Below are 23,348 nucleotides of genomic sequence, written 5' to 3' on the forward strand. Positions count from 1 at the left end.
GAAAGACTGAATGAATTCTCTGTAAGCAGCAGACTTATCCCTTTTCTGTTCTTTTCATGCTTTTAAAGCCTTGCTATTCAAAAAGTAGTCTAAGGACCAGCCCCTTTGGCATCACTGGGAGCTTGTCATAAATGCAGAATCTCAGGCCCCACCTACTGAATCAGAATCTGCCTTTTCACAGGATCTCCAAGTGATTTTTGTGTGTACACTGATTTTGAGAAGCACTGCTCTAAAGCATAACTTCAGTCACAAGCAAAACTTTAGGAGTCTTTCCTGTTATCGTAGTACTACCCACCCTAACCCCACAGTTCACTAGGCTCCCTGGTTCTTTTGTTGGTCATGTATCTGCTTGCCATCTCTAGGAGAGTTCTCTACATTGCCTGTTTACTTTAAATACTCCCCATTCATCATAATCGGGGTTATTCAAGGTCGTAATGTCAACATTTTATTTTTAGAAAGCATTTCATTTATTTTAAATGATCTTTTAGCATTTTGGGCTATAGGCTCTTTTTTCTGAACCTTTTGAAAATCTGTTCTTTTTAAAATTTGATATCCCATTTTACATCATTCCCCTTCCTAGCTCTCATTAACTTTGATATAGCATTTTCCTCGTAAATATCCATTTCCTCAGAGTTTGATTTAGAATTAAATTCAGTGTTCAGAGAAAAAGCAGTTCAGGATTCTTTCAGATTCTCTGAGTTTTCTAGCAGAAATCCAGATGATTGAAATTCCCAGCCTTACTCTGACTGGCCTCTATAATCAAGTCGTGAATGTTTACAGTTAAAGATTAACAGGGGCTATACTATATTTTAAGGAAATTTGTTCTTTAGGCTTATCCATTTACTTAATGATTTTGCTGAACTGTTTAACCATATACACAGACCCGGACACATAGAGCAGAGTAGAAAAAGTAATCTAACTCTCAGATGACTACACGCAGGAGAATCCTACTTGTAGGACTTGGGTCACAGGCCCGCTGCTCACCGGGTGGCAGGGTAATAAAGTAGGCACAGTAAACGGCAGCTCATAGAGTTTGGCTTAGTATACCAGAATCATTTTTAGCTAAAAGTACGTAACATCACAGCACCTTGACTCTCAGACGTGTACATGGCATTTTTGTAGATCTGTGATGTAGTTGAAACAAGAAGGGGTTGGGAAAGGAATGAACATGTTGAAGACCTACTGTGCCCAAAGCTTCACAGCCATGTTTTTAAAAGCATCTTACTCTAGACCATACACCCTTTTATCCAGTGAACTGTTGAAAATCTACATTTACATTTGGGCCATCTTATCCCTTTTTTTTTTTTTTTTTTTAATAGTTATACTTACTGGTGGACACCAGAGGTAATAAAACATTTACCACTGCCTTATGATGAAGGTAGGTATACTGTTTCTCTTTTAGTTTTTATACTAATATATTTTGGAATTATTCTTAAATGAGCTTGACGCATTCAATTCTTTGCATATAATATTTTATTAGAAAGAAATGACTACTCAGTGTTAATGTTGCTATTATAATAGATAGGCGATTGTAACATCTTAGCTTTTTTAAAAAAAATTTTATTGGAGTATAGTTGATTTATAATGTGTTAGTTTCAGGTGTACAGCAAGTGAATCAGTTAAATATACATCCGCTCTTTTTTTTTTTTTTAAGATTCTTTCCCCATATAGGCCATTACAGAGAATTGAGTAGAGTTTCTTGTGCTATACAGCAGTTATCTATTTTATATATAGTAGTGTGTATATGTCAGTCCTAATCTCCCAATTTATCCCTCCCCCCTACTCCCCTGGTAACCATAAGTTTGTTTTCTACATCTGTGACTCTACTTCTGTTTTGTAAATAAGTTCATGTGTCGTGACTCTACTTCTGTTTTGTAAATAAGTTCATGTGTACCTTTTTTTGTTTTAATTCCACATATAAGTGATATCATATTTGTCTTTCTGTGTCTGACTTATTTCATTCAGTATGACAGTCTCTAGGTCCATCCATGTTGCTGCAAATGGCATTTGTTCTTTTTTATGGCTGAATAATATTCCATTGTATATATGTGCCACATCTTCTTTATCCATTCCTCTGTTGATGGACATTTAGGTCGCTTCCATGTCCTGGCTATTGTAAATAGTGCTGCAGTGAACATTGGGGTACAACATCTTAGCTTTTTTTTTTTTTTTTTCATCAGAGGCATAGCATTTTACTTTTAATCAGGATTCAAAGCTAGTAGAGAAACATTTATACCAAAAGGTAAATTTATTCAAAAGGTAGAAATTTAATATAAAGATCATTTTGGAGGTTGTATACTCGACAGAGGAGCCAACAACTGCATTTGGAGTTCCTTACATGCGCTCTGTGTACCATTAATTACTGTCACGCTCTGATGAGCTCCTAATCTTCCTCCTAAACCCTTCCTCCAGCCTCACAGAGGAGACCCAGAGGAGAGGAGTGAACTACTCAGAGGGAACGCACTCAAGATTAGAACTCCGGGCCACAGAATTTCCTCTGATCTTTCAGGAGGAAAACAGTAAATAGAATTAATTAATGAATTAATTAAAATTTTGAATTGCCTCCCCAAATCGCAAGCATTTATAGTTGGGAAGTTCTAGTGCTATTTTTTTTTTTTTTACATCTTTATTGGAGTATAATTGCTTTACAATGGTGTGTTAGTTTCTGCTTTATAACAAAGTGAATCAGTTTATAAGGGCAGAGATTGTGTTATACTTTTATCTAAGTAGCCTGATACGTTATATTATATCTTACAGTTATTAGGTATGTCCCTCAAATGTTTAGTGGATATAATATATTAGTTCATCATTTAAAATTAGTACTTGATGTATGTCTAGATATTTGGGGGGAATGGGGAGAAAGTGAAGACCCATTTACAAGGAGAAATAAAAACTTTTCCTATATCTAAGCAGTGAAAAAAGTACAGATGTGTGTATAAAAGTACATTTTAGTCACTGAAGTTTAAATTATATATTAATTTGTCAGAAAGGCAGGAAAATTTTTATATTAAAAGAATACAATTTGTTTCTAAATAAATTAAATAATTGACAAGTTTGCAATAGAATTTATTCTTGATTCTGTTACTGATTTCCCTGACCACGGGCAAGCCAGTTTTCCCAGTTGTGAAAGGATATTAAGATCTGTTGCCAATCTGGAACATTCCAGTTGAGGACTCCATCTAGTCATGGTTGACCATCCCAACTTTGGGTGGTGCAGGCCATAAAGTAAAAAAGGTTGCAAATGACTTTGGGTTCTTAATAAATTATTAATTAACTTTAAAAAAGTATTTGTTACCTTGAAATTCTGGACAAAATCATAACTCGTATTGCTAAGATTTGGTTGTTCTGGGAAAAAGGATAGGACTTCAACAGCCTAATATTGCCCATAAATAGGATTTGAAATATAAAGGAAAATTTAGTGAAATTGCATAATTTTTATCTAGAAGGAAGAGGGTATTTATTTAAGAGCAAAAATGAATTTAAAGAACTGAATAATTTGATTTCTAAAATAACTCCCCACTTCTACCCCAGCTTCCAAAGGTCCCCACCTCCTTAGAGCTTGTCACGCTGAGCTTTGCAGTATACGTTCTGTGCACATATCTTGTTCCTCTTCCAAGCGTGAAAGTGCCAGAGGCAGGAGCTGAACTTGTTCAGTGCACTCTCTGTGAACACAGTTGATATTACAGAAATATTTGAGAGATGTAATCTAAAGGCTTTAAGAGTAACAGGCAGTATCTCTCTTAGTTATCTGTGCTGCGAACTTAAAGAAGTTGATAGTGAAGAAATTTCACAAATACGAAGAGGAGATTGACATCCACAACGAATTTTTTCGACCATACGAGCTGAGTAGTTTTGATGACACCTTTTGCTTGGCTATGACGAGTTCAGCGCGGTATGTTGAGTTCTCTGAAACTGGAAGAATTGGGGAACTATAGTTTTCCTAGTTTGTACAGCTATATCTTACTTTACTCGGAATCTGTTCTGCAAGCCTGCTAGCAGGTGGTTGTCCAGCCTCTGAATGCCTCCTGTGATTAAGGAGCCCGCTACTCAGGAGGCTGTCCTTCTACAGTTAGACAACTGGAGTTAAATTCTTCTCTTATGCCTCCCTTCGGTCCTAATTTGTCATTTGGAATAAACTCGGCTTTTTAAGTTGAACTTAGAAATTGAGAGCCAGCATAAATTAGTGGACAAAAAGCATAGTCTTTGGTATTAGCAAGGCCGGAATGTGAATCTTAGACCAGCCATTGCCTACCTGTGTGGCCTTGAGAAAATTATGCAACTTATGTGAGTCTCTTTCTTCATTTCATATAGAGAGGGGTGTGTATCACACAGACACACATACACCAAGTGCCTAACGTAGTACCTGACACAGGTGGGTTACTAATAAATGGTGACCCTTATTATATTACTATTTTTATTAGGCACAGGACAAGTCTAGTTCCTCTTCTGTGTGACAGCCCTCTAGATATTTGAGAAAGCAATATTAATTTTTTTCAGGGTAACTATCCTCTTTCATAACTCATATGACATTGTTTGTAGACATCTCTCCACCTTTGAAAATACTTCATTTTTCTGTCTCTTTTTGAGTTTGGCTGAGCCTTTTAGGAAGATGATGGTACTAGATTAAGAAAATTAGGCAAAGAAAATCAGTTTTTGATCATTATGTTTTATACTAAAGTTTACATTTTGTATTTTTCATTTACTTCAGATGTGATATATGTATGCCTAAACTTAACGTGGTACATGTAGAAACATATTCCATGGTTTGTTTCCTAGAAATCACTCTACATTTTGCTTCAGTTTCAGATAGAAAGTTTGGAATTTTCACTTGCTTGATTTTTCAGTTACACTTGTTAAAGTTTAGCAGTTGTAACTGTAAGGTTATTGTCATTTTCCAGAATTTTTCAACTCAGCAAAGGGTGAATGATATTACGTATATGTGTATATACAGGTATACAATTGATTTTATTTATTGGCAGCAGTTATGCTCTGTAAAGTTCCTACAAACACTGATTTAGAGAACACTGAACCATTGCTCTTAGGAGAAATACAGGGTTAGTTTCCTGAAAACATCTGGTCATAACATTTTCGTCAACCAATCAATACGTAATCTTATTTTGTATGCTTCTGTTAAAGATACCTTGTATAATATATATTGTCAATTCATTAACATTGATCTCACAGCCAACAGCACTATAACTCATGCCTGAATGAACCTTCTCTAACTCATGTATTATCTCTATAACATACAACTTTCTTCTGCTTCGAAACACCAGCCAACTTCTGCACTATGCTTGGGGGCCATTTTAGACAGTGAAACCTCCCAAAAGCACCAAAATGTGAAAAACATGGCACTAAATAGACGGTGAAAAGGACACTTGTTTTCAGTACGAGAGCTAAAGCAAGAGGCAGAGTGTCACCTTGTTCTCCCTAGGTTAGGAATGTGAGCGTTGGGTTACTCTAATTTTTCACTGCTCTGCACATGCACTTGTCTGCGAGTGATCACAAAAGCTCTGAGTGTTGCCTTTGGGGTTACAAATAAATTTTAGTGAGTAAGCAGATTCTCACATATGGCATCTACAAATAATGAAGATGGACTGTGTATGTTCAAAAAGAAAAAGAAAAATTAAACCACTTGCATTTTGAAAACATTTTCAAACTGTTAAGTAGGCATTTTGAGTCAGATTCAGTACTACTTTCTTTTCCTTCAAAAAATGTAATATTGAATCACACACTCGGAGCAGTATCCTTGCCAGAAGTTATGAGTCTTATCTGCATAAATCATGCAACTGTTGCCTTTTTGGCATGTATTAAAGGGTTTGGTCTGGCTTCAGCAGTAATAGTAAGGTAGGCCCTGTATCGTGAGGAGGTAGCTTCAGCTTATCTCAGTAAGTGGTAAATTAACAGTTTCTATTTAAAGTGTTCCAACAGTGTTTTAATGAATTAACCCCAGCCTAATGAGGTAGGTGTTGATACTTCAATTCATACCACTGCATTTTTGATCATTATGTCCGCCTCCTTAGGTGGTATTGTGTAATAAAAACATTGTCCATAAAACTGAGCAGCTAAGTGTCTTGCCACTGGTTTTATGAGTTTAATTTTACCCGAAAACGAATTCGTGATATACAACCAGAGGGTATGCATCTTAGCAGTAATTCAGATACCAACTCTCCTCCAGTAAACAAAATCTTAAATTCAAAACTATTGGGTCTCTTAATCAGAGAAAATTCACAGTGAGGACTGCTAACATTGAAGTTACTGAGTACCGTTAGTTCATGGGGTTTTATGGCCCAGATTACCTAAATTCCCCTGATTATTTGGCTTAGAATATATATACCTCCTAGGGCTAAGAAGGAATCGTGTAAGAATGTGAATTGAGATGGAAGTGGACAGTCATCTGGATAGACAGTGATTCACATGGAATTTTTTTCCCCTTTCCTCAGTGACTTCATGCCTAAGACTTTTGGCATTGATCCAAGTCCATTTACAGTGCGTAAGCCAGATGAAACCGGAAAATCAGTATTGGGGTAAGATTTGCATATAGAATGAAATTTTAAAGACTCACGTAAAATAATATAGCGCTTACAATATAATTTCCACCAAAAACTAATAATTTCAAGTCACGTAGTTTGGAGCAGTCCATTCACTGCATCTATACAGGTAGCTTTTTTATAGCACTGGGATAATTAAAAAGTGTTAGACACTGAAAGTATAATTCATGGGAATTCCAGCAACATGATGCATTTTACTATTTTAAATCAGGAGCTTCACAGATGGCATAAAGGCAGGGAGCAGATACTATGTATGTCCTTTAATAACTCAGCATCCTCTGTTTCCCACAACACAAAATACTTAGGTAAAAATTTATATTAGTTGTATTTATTTCCGTTGGCATCCTGAGGCAACATTAAAGCAAATGCTCAGAGGACTTAATAGATTTTCTGTGTATTACTGTAACATTGTTTTGGGGGTGACTGTTATTATATGCAATAATATGAGGAAGAGAACAAACCACGTTTACAGTCTTTATGCTTTGAGACTGGAATGAAATGTGTTCTAGGGTAAGAATCTCTGTTACTGCCACTGACCTGAATAATCCCATTGGTAAGATTTCTCCTAGGCCCTGGCCAGAAACCCTGGCCAGCCTGTAGATTCTGAGTCCTAATTGTATTTGGGAGTGTGTATGGAGGCCTAATTGGATTCTAGCTACGTGTGATTTATACAATGAGATGTATATTACTGTTTTCCAGATACACCATTTATGTGGCTTAAATATGTGGCCTTAAATAGCTGCATGTTAAGCCCTGGACCAGATGCTAAGAGGAATTTAAAAGAAGGTTAACATCCTCAGGACATTTAGAATTTAAGGAGTTCCTGGGACAAATATGTAAATGATCAGCTATATTAGTGTATAGTACTGAAATGTATCAACTTAAATATTTCGTTGCAGAAAGTCAGAAATGAATTTATTTTCTGTATTATCTAACCCATAGTTAGATAGTATTGCACGTTTCTTTCCTAGAAAATGCAGAATATTATGGTATTTTAAGTCCCTTGCAGAAAATTTTTTAAAGTAAGAGTGAAATATTAAATATTTTTCATAAAAGCCAAAAGATATTACCATAAAATGTTTTCCGAATTAAACAATATTCTTACTACTCTCAAATTTGGCACTAAAATAAAAGTAAATAAGTGTGGGCTTTTTCTATGTTTTTTCCCCCATCTACTCCCTATTATTAGAAGGAATGTTCAGAAAATATAGTTATTTAGTAATAAAATTTAGTAATAAAACAATTTAAAATCTTAGTTTACATTCATCAGTTGCTCATTACTTTGGTACAAGTAATCAGCTGCCACTGTGATTGCTAAAAATTCATAGAAGGGATAGAAATATACATGGATTTGGCTATCGACCCTTTCTTGAAGCTTCTACAAATTATAGGTAATTTTACTAATATCTCAAACATAATAGTCTTCTATTATGGTATTATAAATTTTGAAAATACTGGTATCACTTACCAAAGGAAGACACAGTAGCCAAGCAGTGAAAAGACTTTAATGCACACTACAAGCACTTACTTGTTTATTTTCTGAATTTATAACAAAGCTTAAATTCATATAAGGTCAGCACGTACATGATAAAATATTAAACTTTTCCCTTTAGCACAACTTGAATCCAGAAGCTGGCTTCTCACAGTCATTTTCTTACGCTTCACCAGGACTAAGGCATTGGGACAGAGTGATACACAGTAAGCGTTGAGGGTTCGGTTTACAGATGGTTCACATCCGTATTCATCTTTTTAAAGAAACAAGAGCAACAGAGAAGAAGCTGTGTTACAGCGGAAAACGGCCGCCAGTGCCCCACCGCCGCCCAGCGAGGAGGCCGTGTCCAGCAGCTCTGAGGATGACTCCGGGACCGACCGGGAGGAGGAGGGCTCCGTGTCCCAGCGCTCCACACCAGTGAAGATGACTGACACGGGCGACAGTGCCAAAGTGACGGAGGTCAGGGGCCAAGGAGAGTGTGCCAGTCTAGCATGAGGCTCATCTCCAAAATCCCGCTTTCAGTTAAAAGGCTGAGAGCAAGAAAAAGTCACATTACCTCACTTACACCTTTCTAATGCACAGTGTTGCAGGCACTGCAGAGATGAATACATTTGACAAAGACATTACTGAAAATGGTTTCTGAAACTGGTGTTTTTGCTTCCATGTGTAACAGTAAATTTCTTGTCACTTCAGAATTCTTTTTCTTTACTTTTTTTTTTTTTTTTTTTTTTTTTTGCGGTACGCGGGCCTCTCACTGTTGTGGCCTCTCCCGTTGCGGAGCACAGGCTCCGGACACACAGGCTCAGCGGCCATGGCTTACGGGCCCAGCCGCTCTGCGGCATGTGGGATCTTCCCGGACCGGGGCACGAACCCGCGTCCCCTGCATCGGGAGGTGATCTCTCAACCACTGCGCCACCAGGGAAGCCCACTTCAGAATTCTTAAGAGAATCCTGTCCCTCTTTGAGCAGCCCATCCACTTATTACTTTGGTACAGTAGCCCATCCGTTTATTCCCTTGCTCAGCACATTGTTGGAATGCAGGGTTTGGATCTAGGCCTCACAATGTTTGCATAACCCCAGTGGGAAGTTCATCCTGTTCAATTCGACATTACCAATATATTGAGGGGAAACAAAAGGCAAGTAAACCACAGAAGAACCAAATTTAGCTTTTGGGAAATTTGCTTTCTAGAAATGGCCAAAAGTCATTAAAGCTAGACACGTTGGGGTTGGCAAACTACAACCTATTGGCCAAAACATCCTGCTGCCTGTTTTTGTAAATAAAGTTTTATTTACAACCAGCCATGCCTATTTACAGCCATACCTGTTTGTTTATATATTGTCTATGGCTGCTCTTGCCCTATAACAGCAACAGAGTTGAGTAGTTACAGCAGAGACAGTATGACCCAAAGAACCTAAAATATTTACTGTCTGGCCCTTTGCAGGAAATGTTTGCCAACTTCTGCACTATACAAAAGCAATTAGTAATTACCTAATAGTTTTTTACCCTAAGATAAACTATTTTAGTGAAAGTGATGTCAGATTTTTAAAAACCATTAACTGAGAAATTTAATGAACCAGGTTGAAGAAACATTGTGATTGCCTTTGTGGGAAAATTCACAGGTTCATTTTCTTCATCTTTGGAAATTATTAATATTCTAGATGTCTAAAACTTCTTCCTGGTTCCCTTTTCTTTTGACCCCAGAATGTGGTCCAGCCCATGAAAGAGGTGTATGGAATCAACCTCTCAGATGGCCTCTCAGAAGAAAATCTCTCCATTTATTTAAGGTAAAGTATTTTCATGAGAGGTTAAGGACAAATGCAAATGTAATACAATACCTTATATCTAGTGTAACGTTTAAAAAATTGAAAATAGTCAACAATACAGAAGGAAGTGAATTCCACTTGGAATAAAATAGTAGCATTTAGGTCAAATTCTGAAACAATTTATATTTGGAGTTAAAAGGCCTACTTATTGCCTGAGACTCTCAGGGCCCCTCAGTGATAAAAATTTATGATGCTTACATGTATTTTCACTGCCCATAAGCTGCAAACTGAAGTTCTAATACATCTCTGCATTCCTGTATTAACAAATCCTCAAGATCAAGTACCTTCTTACAAAATGAACTTGGGATACAGACAGCTGAGGACCTTGTATTCCCTTCAGCTCGGGGTTGGGGTGGAGAGCTGCTGGTGGGAGTGGAGGCTGAGGAGGGAGAAGGAAGCAGTGATGTAGGGGCACCAATTCAGAATGTTATCGACCTTTATTAGGAAGACCTAGCTAAAAGGAGGCCATCTACCAAAAGGTATTCCCTGAAATCACGTATATAATTTTGTGTGTCTGTGTGCGCTTGCAAAGATTCATAGTTATCAGATTCTCAAAAGAATTCCTCACTTAGAAATCCTTAAAACCCTGATGAGACCACTGTAAACACCCCCTCAACCTAATGTATGCATTAAGAAGACTTAATTATTGCAAGTGAACATGGACCCACTTCGTCTAAGTTTGGCTTATGTAAACTGTAATATAAATGAGCACTAACCTCCAGGTCTTTTGTAAGGAGGGTATTTGTTTTGCAGAATCCATTGAACTGGATATTTTCAGCTCTCTGCTTCAAACTAGGAAGATCTGCTGTACAATATGTGAAATATAAAAATGTACAGCATTTCTTGACTACAGAAGCACCGGTAGGACTGTGCATCACTGTCTTACTGGAAGCCAATTGAGTCATTCAGAACTCAGCCACACCCTCCTCACTCCTGGATACACAGACACGCAGTGACATTCATACAGCCGTCCCACTCTGTAGCTCAACTCTTCAGTAGCTGAAGTGGGCCTTCATAAGCAACATGGTCTGGAAGAATGATTTATCTGGGGTTAGTGACTGAGTAATATGACTTTATTGCAGAGAGCATGAGTGTACATGTCAAGGCTGTTCACTTGCTGAAGATAAAAGTTTGGATAAGAGTAATCTAATTTAAAAGTTTTTCATAGTGCTGTACTGATTTAATAATTGGTAGTTTCTTCAGCACTTATCCTGACTTTTAAAAAAAACTCATAAAAACTACAAACTGCATCCCTGAGGGGAAGGTGGGTGCATGGAGCACAGGCCACACTACAGATGGGTACACTTGAGAAATATCAGTGGCCCGTTGCCAGGCATCCTCTTACCTTGCCAAGCTGGCATGGGGCGAGTCCCTTTGGCCTTAGCTGCGAGTCTGGATTAGTGTCGTTGGAGGCTTCTCTGAGGGGGATTGCGGGGGGGGCCAGTGGCGCTCAGCAGGTGGTCTCCTCAGTCCCCTCCAGCTCGGATGAAAGTACTCTTCCGAGCGGCTGGCGTATGTATACCTGGGGATTCCTGTGGTCCTGAGGAAACCAACTGCATGGCCTGGGTGCTTAGCAGCATCCTTGCTCCAGGAGATGGATCCCTAGCCCGATCGGGCGTTGCCTTGTTGTTTGTCTCACTGCAGACCTCCCCGTCCCCGCCACTGCCTCACATTTCCCCATGCTTCCTGCTACTGTCACCCTTAGATATGCGAGGCCTTACAAGATCATCTCCCTGGCTTCAGGAACATTTTGGCTCAAGTTCTGTATCACGTTTGAGTAAACAGAGTGCAACGAAGTACAGGTTTTGTTTCATTCCTGTGTCCATGGTTACGACTTACATTTTAACCCATTCTTCCTCCTTTACTTCTCATAAACCCACTCTAACATCAGGCAGTCATTTATAAATCGAGTCTTATGTCACATAGGGTACTCTTGTGTACTTTTCTGATGTAAGCATATAACTGTCGTTGAAGGCCCATATCATTTTGTGTGATCTACTGAATTTGTGGCAGGTAGTTCTTTAGCTTTGTATCTGTTATAATTGTAGATTTGTGCAGCTGGGGCAGAGTCAACATAAACAAGACAAGAGCAGCCAGCAGTTCTGTTCCAGGTGCCCAGATGGAGTTATAAAATTGTAAGTACTAGGTTAGACCTTGTAAAAAAAAAAAAAAAAATCTTTGTATTCATGCCATTCAGGTGCTTTTTTTAAAGACTTCATGAGAAAGACATTGTCTTGTCCCCAAATTAGTATAAGCACTAAAGCGTCTCCTCCTGGTGTAATACCGTATCCGAGGAAAACTGGGCAGCTGTGGGGATGGGGAAGAGGTTGGGAGCCTTGCCTGTGCTTGAAATGCACCCTTTGGAGGTGGGACTGGAGTTGGTGGGGGTTTTCCTCCAGAAACTCTGCTCTCCAGTGGATAGCAGTGGGATGAAAAAACAGCTCTGACCCTGGAGACAGGCTCCTCAAGTTCAGTACAAGACCCTTGAGGGCAGGAGTGGTTTGTCTTTTCTAGCTCTATATCTTCACCAGTTCTATTAACTTGCTGTTTAGTGAATAACTTGGAGTTTAGTAAATTCTTAAATAAATAGAACTAGGCTCATATCCTGACTTAACACTCTGCCACTTCTTGTTTTTTTTTTTTTTTTTTTACCTTGAGCAAGTAACTTAAGTCCTATGTGGCTCAGTTTCTTTATCTGCAAAATGGGTTAGTGGTAGCATCTGCTTCATAGGAGGATGGTGAGGCTGAAATGAAATCATGCACACAAAGTGCTTAGATCAGTGTCTGGAATACGTCCTCAATACGTTGTGATCATCACCATTGTCCCCTTCTTCTTCATATTTATCATTGTTCTCTGCTTGTTGGGACCACACAAAGCAAAGGTTGTGACCAGGAGTGGCTCCTGATGCCATATGCTCAGCTGAGTTTCTTCTATAAAAAGGGGTCACTGTGGTGATTAAATGAGGTAGGATATGCAAGGCATCTAGATCAGTGTCTGGTACAGAGTTGACATTTAGTAAATGTTCTCTTCCCTTTTCTTGGTACAACTTTATCAGTTTGTTTAATAAATTATTTAATAGATACTGACTGCCTGACTTCTCCATGTACTACATCTGCATGTTCCTAATTGTTAAGAGGCTACTATAGTGATCCAGGCAAAGGCTGGTGCCTTAGAGAATAGTGGCGGGGGAGGGGGGGATTTTGGAAATGAGGTGAATCTAGGAAATATTAAAAAGTGAAATAGACTGGATAGTGAAGTAGTTGGATATGGGGAAAAGGCCTTACCAAGGATGGCCGTTAGGTTTTTTGGAAACAATAGGTTTGATACATTCATTTATTTAGCAAATAGGTATTGAATACCCATTCAGACCTGTGTTAGGACCATGGACAGCTGCCATTTATCAAGGTAAGGAGCAAGCACTGTAGGAGGAACCCGTTTGCCTTTCAAGGGGGATCAAAGTGGCCATGTTTAGGAGGCCGTTGAATCAACTGATCTGGAACTCAGAAAAGAGCCTCTAGGAATGTGAATGCATGTTGGTGATAATTAAAGCCTCTGGTTAAAGATGACACCACTTAGGAAAAGAGAATAACAGAGTGAGAAAAGGTCTACAGCTGAGTCTTGAGGGGATCTGAGTTTAACGTGGAGGAGAGACAGAGATGGCTAATCAGAGAAGGGGAAGGAAAACCAAGACTGTTTTATCACAGCCTCCAAAAGGGCTATTTATCCCCTCTTTCTCTCCCCTTCACTATTTTTTTTCTCTTTTTTAAAAAACGTATTAACTCCTATTAACTTAGAGACAGTTTTTCTTTCGTAGGTCTAATTAGCATATGGAAGTATGAGCTCCCAAATGAACTGATAAAGATGGGGCCAAAGAAGGAAAGTATTTCAGTGTGTTAGTAAAGTAAGGGACTCTGTTAACCAAATTGTATTATTCAAATGATTCTTCCATTAAAATAGTATGGCACAACTTAGGAGGAGCAGGTGATGAAGTGAATATAGCATTACAAAATAAAAGGAGAACATGTTCCCGCATTTCCTTCAACACTGTGTCTACTTTGATCTGTAATTGGTCTTGCTGTTAAGTTACTTTTAAATTCCTTTTCTTAAAACATTTAGTGTTTGCTTTTCTGAGTCTTAGCACAGATGAAGACCATGTGAATCTAGGATTTTTTTAACCTTTTCCACTTAGTAAAGAATCGAACATGAGTGTGTCTTGGTGCAGCATCTTCAGCAGGATAGCAAAGAGCTTGGTAGGCTCTGCATTATGTTGTCATGGCAACTGCCCATGAGTTGTTTTTTGGTGTGTGTGCACACGTGCTTTAAATTGAAACTGTAACTAGGTTCTTAAAATGTCAGCTATTCAATTTTAAATTTCTCAATCTATGCCAAAACCAAGAGAAATTAGATTTATATGAGATCCTTGAAATTCTCATCTTATTATGTTTTGGGTTCTGGTATTTTTTTAAATATATTGATAGTAAGTTTATTTTAAGTTTATATACATAAATATGCATTGACTCATCTCTGGGCAATTCATAGTCTTACCAGCTTTTCTTGAAATTATGAGGCAAACCAATACTCCTTTTCTAAATATGAAGTATACGACAACCAATGTAAGATATATTGACAGTAAACAATAGGCAAGGAGCCAGTGGATTAGGGGCTCCTGAAGCAGAGGTGCAGAAACCTGGATGGGGAGCTGGGCACAGTCACCCAAGCTCTTGCAGGACATTTCTTAGAAGCGGATGTTAAACCCCAAACTAGTCAATGTCTGCACCCGCGGCCCAAACCCTGACGGCTGTATTCTGTGTGAGTGCGACCCTCCCTTAGACCCGTGCCAACCCCTAAGTGTATGGGTGGTGATTAGGGAGAAATGACATCAGCCACCATTTCCTGAGCAGTGTGTGATGGGCACTATGCTATGTACCTTAATCTGTATTAACTCAGTTCTCACAATAACTCTAGGGGGTAGGTCTTAACTATCATCTTCATTTTACAGATGGGGAAACTGAAGCACAGAGAAGTTATGTAACTTCCCCGAGGTCAAATAGCTAGCAAGTGGAGGAACCAGGATTCAAACCCAGACGAACTGGCTTTCCATCACTAAGCTATAAATGCCTAGTGTTACCAGCTGCTCTTATACCCACAGTGGTAAAAATACTGGGTTATTAGTGTGAACAACCCTCATTTTGATCTTCTAACATGATCTGGTTTGTAGGCTGTTCCGTATGCAGACATAATGTTTCATCCCCATTGAGCCTGAAAATTGTTTTTAATATTTAAAGAGAATATACCTATACTCTTTTCCTGGTACGCAGCATATTGTCCCAAATGTAGACATACTTCCTGGGCAAGCATACTTTGCTTGACTCATAACATGATGTGGAGGTCGTTTAAGCCACCATGAGGACAGTGCTACTGCTATTTAGAGTTACTGTCGTCCTGGTAAGTTGTCGGTTCTTAGAGGGCAGCCCATCTCTGAGTTCCCTGTTGCCTCCTGAATAGTAGATAAATTGAGTGCTCAGTAAATGTTTGTTGAAATGTACTGACTCTCACCCCCCACCCCTCCCATTACCATCAGAGCCTGCACGGGGCCCCATGAGCATCCCTAGAAGCCCACCTCACCCATCCTTGAACACTTTTTAGTTCTTTCCCTATTCTGTTTCCTGCTCATAGGCCCTCTGCCCTCTCCTGCCTTCTGATAGAGGAAAAAAGTAAGCACACCAAGGTTTTAGCATTTTTTCTCTCTGTCCTGCTTCCACTTGGCACCTGTGACCAAATGCAGAATGAGAAGGGCCTGCGTGGAAGGACTCGCTGTGCCAGGGCGGGCGGGGTGCTGTGCAGCCCGGCGGTGATTTGCTGTATTCATGCCAGACCACCCTGCCCTCATTGTACGCTCCCACCAGTTCGGAGGAGTTTTTAACTAAGCAGCAAGTGCCAATCAGTGTAGGTTAAAAAAGAACATGAACACGCCTATTATTAGTGCCTGCTATTCCATGGTTCACCTATTCTAGGAACATGTCTCACTTGTTTAAAACTTACCTCTAAGGGCTTCCCTGGTGGCGCAGTGGTTGAGAATCCGCCTGCCGATGCAGGAGACACGGGTTCGTGCCCTGGTCCGGGAAGATCCCACGTGCCGCGGAGCAACTGAGCCCGTGAGCCATGGCCGCTGAGCCTGCGCGTCCGGAGCCTGTGCTCCGCAACGGGAGAGGCCACAACAGTGAGAGGCCCGCATACCGCAAAAAAAAAAAAAAAAACTTACCTCTAAGAAGTGGTTCAAAATGTAATACATAGAGTTGGGGTAAAACGTGTCTAATTTAGGATTCTTCCAATACAGGATGAGCTAAATAAGTGTGTTTACTGTTTTAGGACTGTAAGGTTGAGTTTATTCCCTAAGTACATCTCACAATAAGTAGCATTTACTGACCTTAGAGGGAATGCCCCTGGGAATGGGCTTCTGCTAGGGGAAGCATCTCACGAATCAGCGCGTGCTGTTACACAGTCAGCACTAGGGCACCTTTTCACACCGATGAGGTGAGCATGACACTAGGCCATGATTCGCTCAACTTTGCTGACTTTTCACGGAATCGTTTTCAGTGATGAGTCCCTACATACAAGTCACTCTCTGGGGTTCCCCAACCCTGCCCCTGCCTCATTGATTTCATCTAGTCCTCTGCAGATAGCGTTCTCTTCTCTGCTGCAGGCTAAAGAAGTATTTCTGCCTTAATGGCCTTGTTATCTTTCCCAAACACCCAGGAGTACAGTCTTTAAAGGTTTAAGGATTACAGCAGTTGGGAGGCAGTGATCAATGATTAATCAGCTAATTCCCTCCACAGGTGGGTGATGGTAGGTGACAACAATTCCTCAGCCCAAGGAAACTAGGCTGTGACCTCTTCCCTCACCCCAGAAATTACCATAGAAGTCTTTCTTTCTCTTTGATTCTGGCCTTTACTTTTCTCTCTTTAACCCTCTCCAGCTTTTCTTATAAATACTTTTCTAATTATCTCTTTATGCTTTCCCTTACTCCCTATTTCTTTTACTTTTACTTCCTCTCTTTTCCCCTCTTTTTCTTTTGCCATTCTCTCTCCAGCCCCGCCAGGGTATTTTTAGCTCTTTTCATTTTTAAATACAGTAATCTCTCCACAACACAAATTTCCTTCCTGTATTTTCAGACAGTGCTTTTCAGATTGTCATCCTGGACTCATTAGTGGGCCATGAAATTAATTTAGTAGGCCTCCACGTAACAAAATGAAACAAAACTGAACTGAATCCAGTAGAAGGCTCCAGTGCACGGCACATAGTATGGTTAAGTCTTGTTTCATGAAATTTTATTTCTATACATAAATAGAGCATTGTGTACCAGTTTGCCATGCAAAGTGCATTTCTCACTGTGGATAGCAGTCACAGGTTGGATTTATATGAATGCACCTTTTCTGAAACCACATAAATTAAAAATCTTAACTCTGTTCCTTATATCTAGCCACTTAATGAATGTTGATTGAATGAAAATATGTGTGAATGATTCCTGTTGAGCATAATTAGGCAAAGAGAAGAGAGAGGTCACGAAGAAAAGGGGTCAGGAACAGATGAGAGGTTTCTGTGGTGTATCCGAAGTGGGTAAAATAAATGCAGGCCTTGGAAAATACACTCTTGTTACTCACAGTGAATTGAGAGCTGGGATGACTAAACAAGGGAAGGAGGTGGCAGGAAGCTACAGCTGAAAGTCACAATGAAGAGCTGTGAGATAGATGGATAAAGGAAAAACAGAAAAAAGTTGAGTGCCTCTTTGTTTGAGTATTATCTACAATAGCACTATGTATACTATGTAGAACAAGAAAATTTAATGGAACAGGGTGAATTTTTTGCACCTTTCGGAGTAGGCTATCCTGCAAGGTTTCTAGCATATAAGGAATAATAAATAGAAATTTAATCGTAGGTACTTGTGTAATTAATGTATCTAAAATGACTTTGATATTTTTAAAATTTAGTAGATTGACTATTTGTTTTTGGTGACTACAAAGCATACCATTTATGGGGATTCTGTAGGTTCACACAAGGACTTGAGTACTTCCCCTTAATATGGGTTTTCCTTTTTTTCCAAGAACCTAGCTAGCACTTCTATAAGGTACAGTATACTTACCTTCTAGGTAAGGTATTATAGGCATTAAATGACAGGTATTTATTGACTGTTCACTATGTTCCAGGTTAGGTGTACGTACAGTAATACAGTTGAGTGAGATATAGTCCCTGCCTCTGAGGGTTTACATTGACCTGGGGATGGTGTGGGGGTGAGGATCAGTGATTCCAGGTGTAGGAGGTGCTGTAAAGGTGTTAGCAGAGGAGGCTCTGGGGGTGCAGAGAAGAATCCAAATCAGACAGATTCCTGGGCAAGCTGACCCTCAGGCTAAATTCTAAGGGAAAAATGGAGTTGCCCCATTGAAGGCGGCAGAGAGGGCAGAGGGTCAAGACCACACACAGCTTTTGGAGACCCATATGGAATTCTGTGTCTAGTACAAGGGGACTGTCAACAAGGAGGCCAGAGAGACAGACTGGCAGGAACAAGATCAGAAAGATATGCTAAGTGAGATTGACCCTTGTCCTAGAAGCCTCTTTTAATCAGGGGAGTGATAAAGGTCACTCTGGAAATAGCATGGAGAATGGATTGGAGAGAGAGAAACAGCACAGCTGTTGGAAACATCAGGACAAGAAAGTGATTGGAGTCTGCTTGCTATTGGCAGATGAAATAAAGAAAGGGATTTATTTTGTAAAGGTAGACTCTGTAGGACTTGGTAAATTTTGGTAATGGATTAGATGTGAGGAACGTGTTAGAGGCAGGAGTTTTCTAGTTTAGTTGAGTAGGTCTGGTTACCAGGATTGGAAGTACATGACAAAGGTAAGTTTGGGAGCTAAGGTCGTTCGTTTGTGACAATAATAAGGTCAAGATGATTTGTCTGGGGCTCAAGAGGTTTTAGATTAGAGAGATTCAGTAATTTTGTGGATTTTTTTCTGCTCTTGATTTAAAAAGCAAGTAAGTTAAATTTTGTATCTTTCCCTGATGGGGGTCTAAGTTAAATAGGTTATTATACATGGATTTTAAATTTTCTTGAGATCCACGGTCTGATTAAAAGGAAAAAAATTCTTCAATTACTGATAGAGATGAAGAATTTATTAGGGTTTTAAATGTATTTTTAGCCCATAAAACACTGACTTATTTTTTTTTTACAAGAGCAAGCAGGTTAATCCCGGGGGGAACAGATTTGCATATCTGATACGGCCATGTGAGGGTTATTACTCATTGGTTTTCTTAGCTCTGCATACAAGAATCACATTTTGTAACTGTTTAACCTTTTGTTATTTTGTTAGTTTACCAAATTATCATCAGTTCTGTGTATGGAAGGTGAGTGGGATGGTTTCAGGCAGCTGGAGTGGCCACCGCGCCTTCCTGACAGCCTTTCCTTTTGCACGATGATGATGTGTCCAGGTGTGATGTGTTCATTGCCCTGTCTTCTCTGAGCTTATGCAAGAAGTCTTTCCAGTTAAGATAAAATTTGGATTGAAATACAACAAAAACCATTTTAATTTTATATCTAAATGTAGGTCTGTCATCCTATGTGTGACTCAGAACCCCTTGGGGCTTTTACACATGATTTAAAAAATAAAGTACATATCCCATCAAGTCCTAATTGTGTTCAAAATTCACCAACAGGCATGAATAGTCTTTTAATGTTGTATCATAATTTTCTGTGGTTGACATTTTAGTATTATTATTCATTTTCCTTATGGTTTTATGAAGAAATTTGAAGAATACAACCATGCAAATCAATTACATTATGTTTTCAAAAGTAAAGGTGCACTCATATTTTGTAATCACCCATCTTCCATCCCTCCCAATTTATGGGACAGAAAGTCCTTGGTTAAAAAGAAAAGAAAAAAAAACCCACTATGTGGTATTTTTAATCTGAAATTAATCTGGAAAAAACTGGTAGATACTTGAGGCAAGGCTTAACTGCCTTTGAGTCCCCAGTCCCTAGCATAATACCTTGTGTGCAGTAAGCATTAAATAAATTATGAATGAATAATATTTGATATTCAGTAGTTTTACCTCTTTAAGGAATATCATGCAGTAGTTAAGTGTGAGGGAGAAATGTCAGTGTTAACAAATTGAAGCAAACGGCAAGACAAATGATACATATTTGTAAGTTTTTATTTCACTATAGTATATTTTCAGTTTTAGATGTAACAACACAGAGTTCTTGGCAGGTCTCTCATGATTTTCTCAATTGACAAACCATTGATGTCCTTATTAGTTAATTTATACATTATGTTAGTAGGACAGGCTAAAATAGGATCATGATTTTCTTTTTAAATTTAATTTTGTCTAGCTTTATTAAGAAATAATTGACATATAGCTTGTGTAAGTTTAAGGTGTACAATGTAATGATTTGATATCCATATATACTGCAAAATGGTCACCATTATAAGGTTAGTTAACACATCCATCACCTCACCTAATTAAAACTCTGTGTGTGTGTGTGTGTGTGTGTGTGTGTGTGTGTGTGTGGTGAGAACTTTTAAAATCTATTCTCTTAGCAACTTTCAATACACAATACAGTATTATTAACTATAGTCACCATGCTGTACATTACATCTCCAGAGCTTATTTATTCTTATGAGTTTGTACCCTTTGACCACCTTCACTCATTTCCCCTATCCCTCACCCCGTCTCTGGCAACTACCTACCAATCTGTTCTGTTTCTATGAGTTGAGTTTTTGTTTTTGTTTTGGAGGGGGTGGTTAAGATTCCACATATTAGTGAGATCATATGGTATTTGTCTTTTGTCTGTCTGACTTACTTCACTGAGGCATAATGCCCTCAAGGTCCATCCATTTAACAAAAGGCAAGATTTCCTTTTTTTTTGAATAGCTGAATAATATTCTTTGTGTAATATAACACATCTTTATCCATTCATCCATTGATGGACACTTAGGTTGCTTTCATGTCTTATCTATTGTAATTAATGCTGCAATGAACAGGGGGGGTACATATATCTTTTTGAGTTAGTGTTTTTGTTTTCTTCAAATAGCCAGAATTGTGATTGCTGAATCATACGGTAGTTCTATTTTGAATTTTTAGGGGAACCTCCATACTGTTTTCCATAGTAGCTGCACCAATTTATATTCCCATTAATATGTACAAGGGTTCTCTTTTCTCCACATTCTTGCCAGCACTTGTTATTGCTCCTTTTTTAAAAAAAAAATTTATTTATTTTTGCCTGCATTGGGTCTTCGTTGGTGCATGTGGGCTTTCTCTAGTTGCAGTGAGCTGGGGCTACTCTTCGTTGTGGTGCACGGGCTTCTCATTGCAGTGACTTCTCTTGTGGCAGAGCACGGGCTCTAGGCACATGGGCTTCAGTAGTTGTAGCTCACGGGCTCTAGAGCTCAAGCTCAGTAGTTGTGGCACACGGGCTTAGTTGCTCTGCAGCATGTGGGATCTTCCAGGATCAGGGCTCGAACCCGTGCAGGTGGATTCTTAACTACTGCACCACCAGGGAAGCCCTATCTCTCCTTTTTGATAATATTCTAATAGGTGTGAGGTGATATCTCATCATGGTTTTGATTTTCATTTCCCTGATGATTAGTGATGTTGAGCACCTTTTCATGTTCCTGTTGGCCGTTTGTATGTCTTCTTTGGAAAAATATCTGTTCAAGTCCTTTGCCCATTTTTTAGTTGGATTATTTGTTCTTGTGCTATTCAGTGGTATGAGTTCCCTATATATTTTGCTTATTAACCCCTTATGAGATAACGTGGTTTGCAAATATTTTCTCATTCCATAGGTTGCCTTTTCATTTTGTTGATCACTTCTTTTACTGTACAGAAGCTTTTTTTAGTTGGATGTAGCCCCATTTGCTTATTTTTGCTTTTGTTGCTTGTGCTTTTGGTGTCATATCCACAAAACCATTGACAAGACAGATATCAAGGAGCTTTTCTCCTATGTTTTATTAAGAGTTTCATGGTTTCAGGCCTAACATTTAAATCTTTAATCCAATTCTGCTTTTGTGTGTGATGTAAGAAAGGGGTCCATTTTCAGTTTTTTTTGGATGTGAATATCCAGTTTTCCCAGCATTATTTATTGAAGAGATTATTTTTCTCCATTGACTATTCTTGGCTCCCTGGCCAAATATTACTAGACAATGTATGGATAGGTTTATTTCTGAGCTCTCAATTCTGTTCCATCAGCCTATGTGTCTGTTTTTATGCCAGTACCATACTGTTTTGATTATCATAGTTTAGTAATATGGTTTGAAATCAGGAAGTGTGATGCCTCCAGTTTTTTGAGTTTTTAAAAAATATTTATTTGGCTGCGCTGGTTCTTAGTTGCAGCATGTAGGATCGTCATTGCTGTGTGGGGGATCTTTTAGCTGTGGCATGTGAGCTCTTAGTTGTGGCATGTGGAATCCAGTTCCCTGACCAGGGATCGAACCCGGGCCCCCTGCATTGGGATCCTGGAGTCTTAACCACTGGACCACAGGTAAGTCCCGATGCCTCCAGTTTTTTGTTTTTTTTTTTTTTAATTCTTTTTCAGGATTGCTTTGGCTTTTTGAGATCTTCTGTGGTTCCATAAAAAATTTTGAATCATTTGTTTTATTTCTATAAAAAATGCCATTGGAATCTTAACAGAGATTGTAATGAATCTATAATTACTTTTTAACTTATTCTTCCAGACCATGAACACTGGATAATTTCCATTGAATTATGTTTTCTTCAGTTTCTTTCATCAGTGTCATATAGTTTTCATTGTACAGCTCTTTAACCTCCTTGGTTAAATTTATTCCTAAGTACTTTATTGTTTTTGATGCTATTGTAAAGGGGATTGTTTTATTTCTTTTTCAGATAATTCATTGTTAGTGTATAGAAACTTAACTGTTTTTTTGTATCTTGATTTAACTTAACTGTTTTTTTGTATCTTGATTTATTATCCTGCAAATTTACTGAATCCATTTATCAGTTTTTTCCTGGAGTTTTTAGGATTTTCTATCTATATATCAACTGCAAATAGAAGTAATTTTACTTCATCCTTTCTGATTTGGATCCCTTTTACTCCTTTTTCTTGCCTTATTGTTCTGGCTAGGATTTCCAGTACTGTGTGGAATAGGAGTGGTGAGAGTGGGCACCCTTGTCTTGTTCCTGATCTTAGAGGAAAATCTTTCAACTTTTTATCATTGAGTCTGTTAACTGTGGGCTTGTCATATATGGTCTTTATTATGTGGAGGTAAGTTCCTTTTGTGTACAACTTGAGAGTTTTTTATCATGAATGGATGTTGAATTTTGTCACATGCATCTATTGAGATGTCATGTGATTTTTGTTTTTCATTCTATTAATGTGATGTATCACATTTATTGATTTCCATATGTTGAACCATCCTTGCATTCCAAGGATGAATCCCACTTGATCGTGGTGTATAATAACTTTAATGTACTG

General features: G+C 38.7%; 1 protein-coding gene across 9 annotated transcripts in view; it reads left to right on the top strand.

The window, feature by feature from the left end:
- FIG4 (FIG4 phosphoinositide 5-phosphatase) overlaps positions 1-23,348 on the top strand; it is a 128,726-nt gene that overhangs the window by 81,459 nt on the left and 23,919 nt on the right. For 6 of the 9 annotated variants that reach the window (XM_059083594.2, XM_067011622.1, XM_067011618.1 and 3 more), the window contains 6 exons: positions 1,320-1,378; positions 3,745-3,892; positions 6,444-6,527; positions 8,307-8,502; positions 9,745-9,827; positions 11,915-12,001. In XM_059083594.2, the coding sequence (XP_058939577.1) occupies positions 1,320-1,378; positions 3,745-3,892; positions 6,444-6,527; positions 8,307-8,502; positions 9,745-9,827; positions 11,915-12,001 (657 nt within the window). The remainder of the gene's footprint in view (positions 1-1,319; positions 1,379-3,744; positions 3,893-6,443; positions 6,528-8,306; positions 8,503-9,744; positions 9,828-11,914; positions 12,002-23,348) is intronic. The other 3 variants (XM_067011616.1, XM_067011617.1, XM_067011619.1) reach the window with 2 other exon arrangements.

The sequence above is a fragment of the Kogia breviceps genome, chromosome 13 (assembly GCF_026419965.1).
Source record: "Kogia breviceps isolate mKogBre1 chromosome 13, mKogBre1 haplotype 1, whole genome shotgun sequence".
In the NCBI taxonomy this organism is placed as follows: domain Eukaryota; kingdom Metazoa; phylum Chordata; class Mammalia; order Artiodactyla; family Physeteridae; genus Kogia; species Kogia breviceps.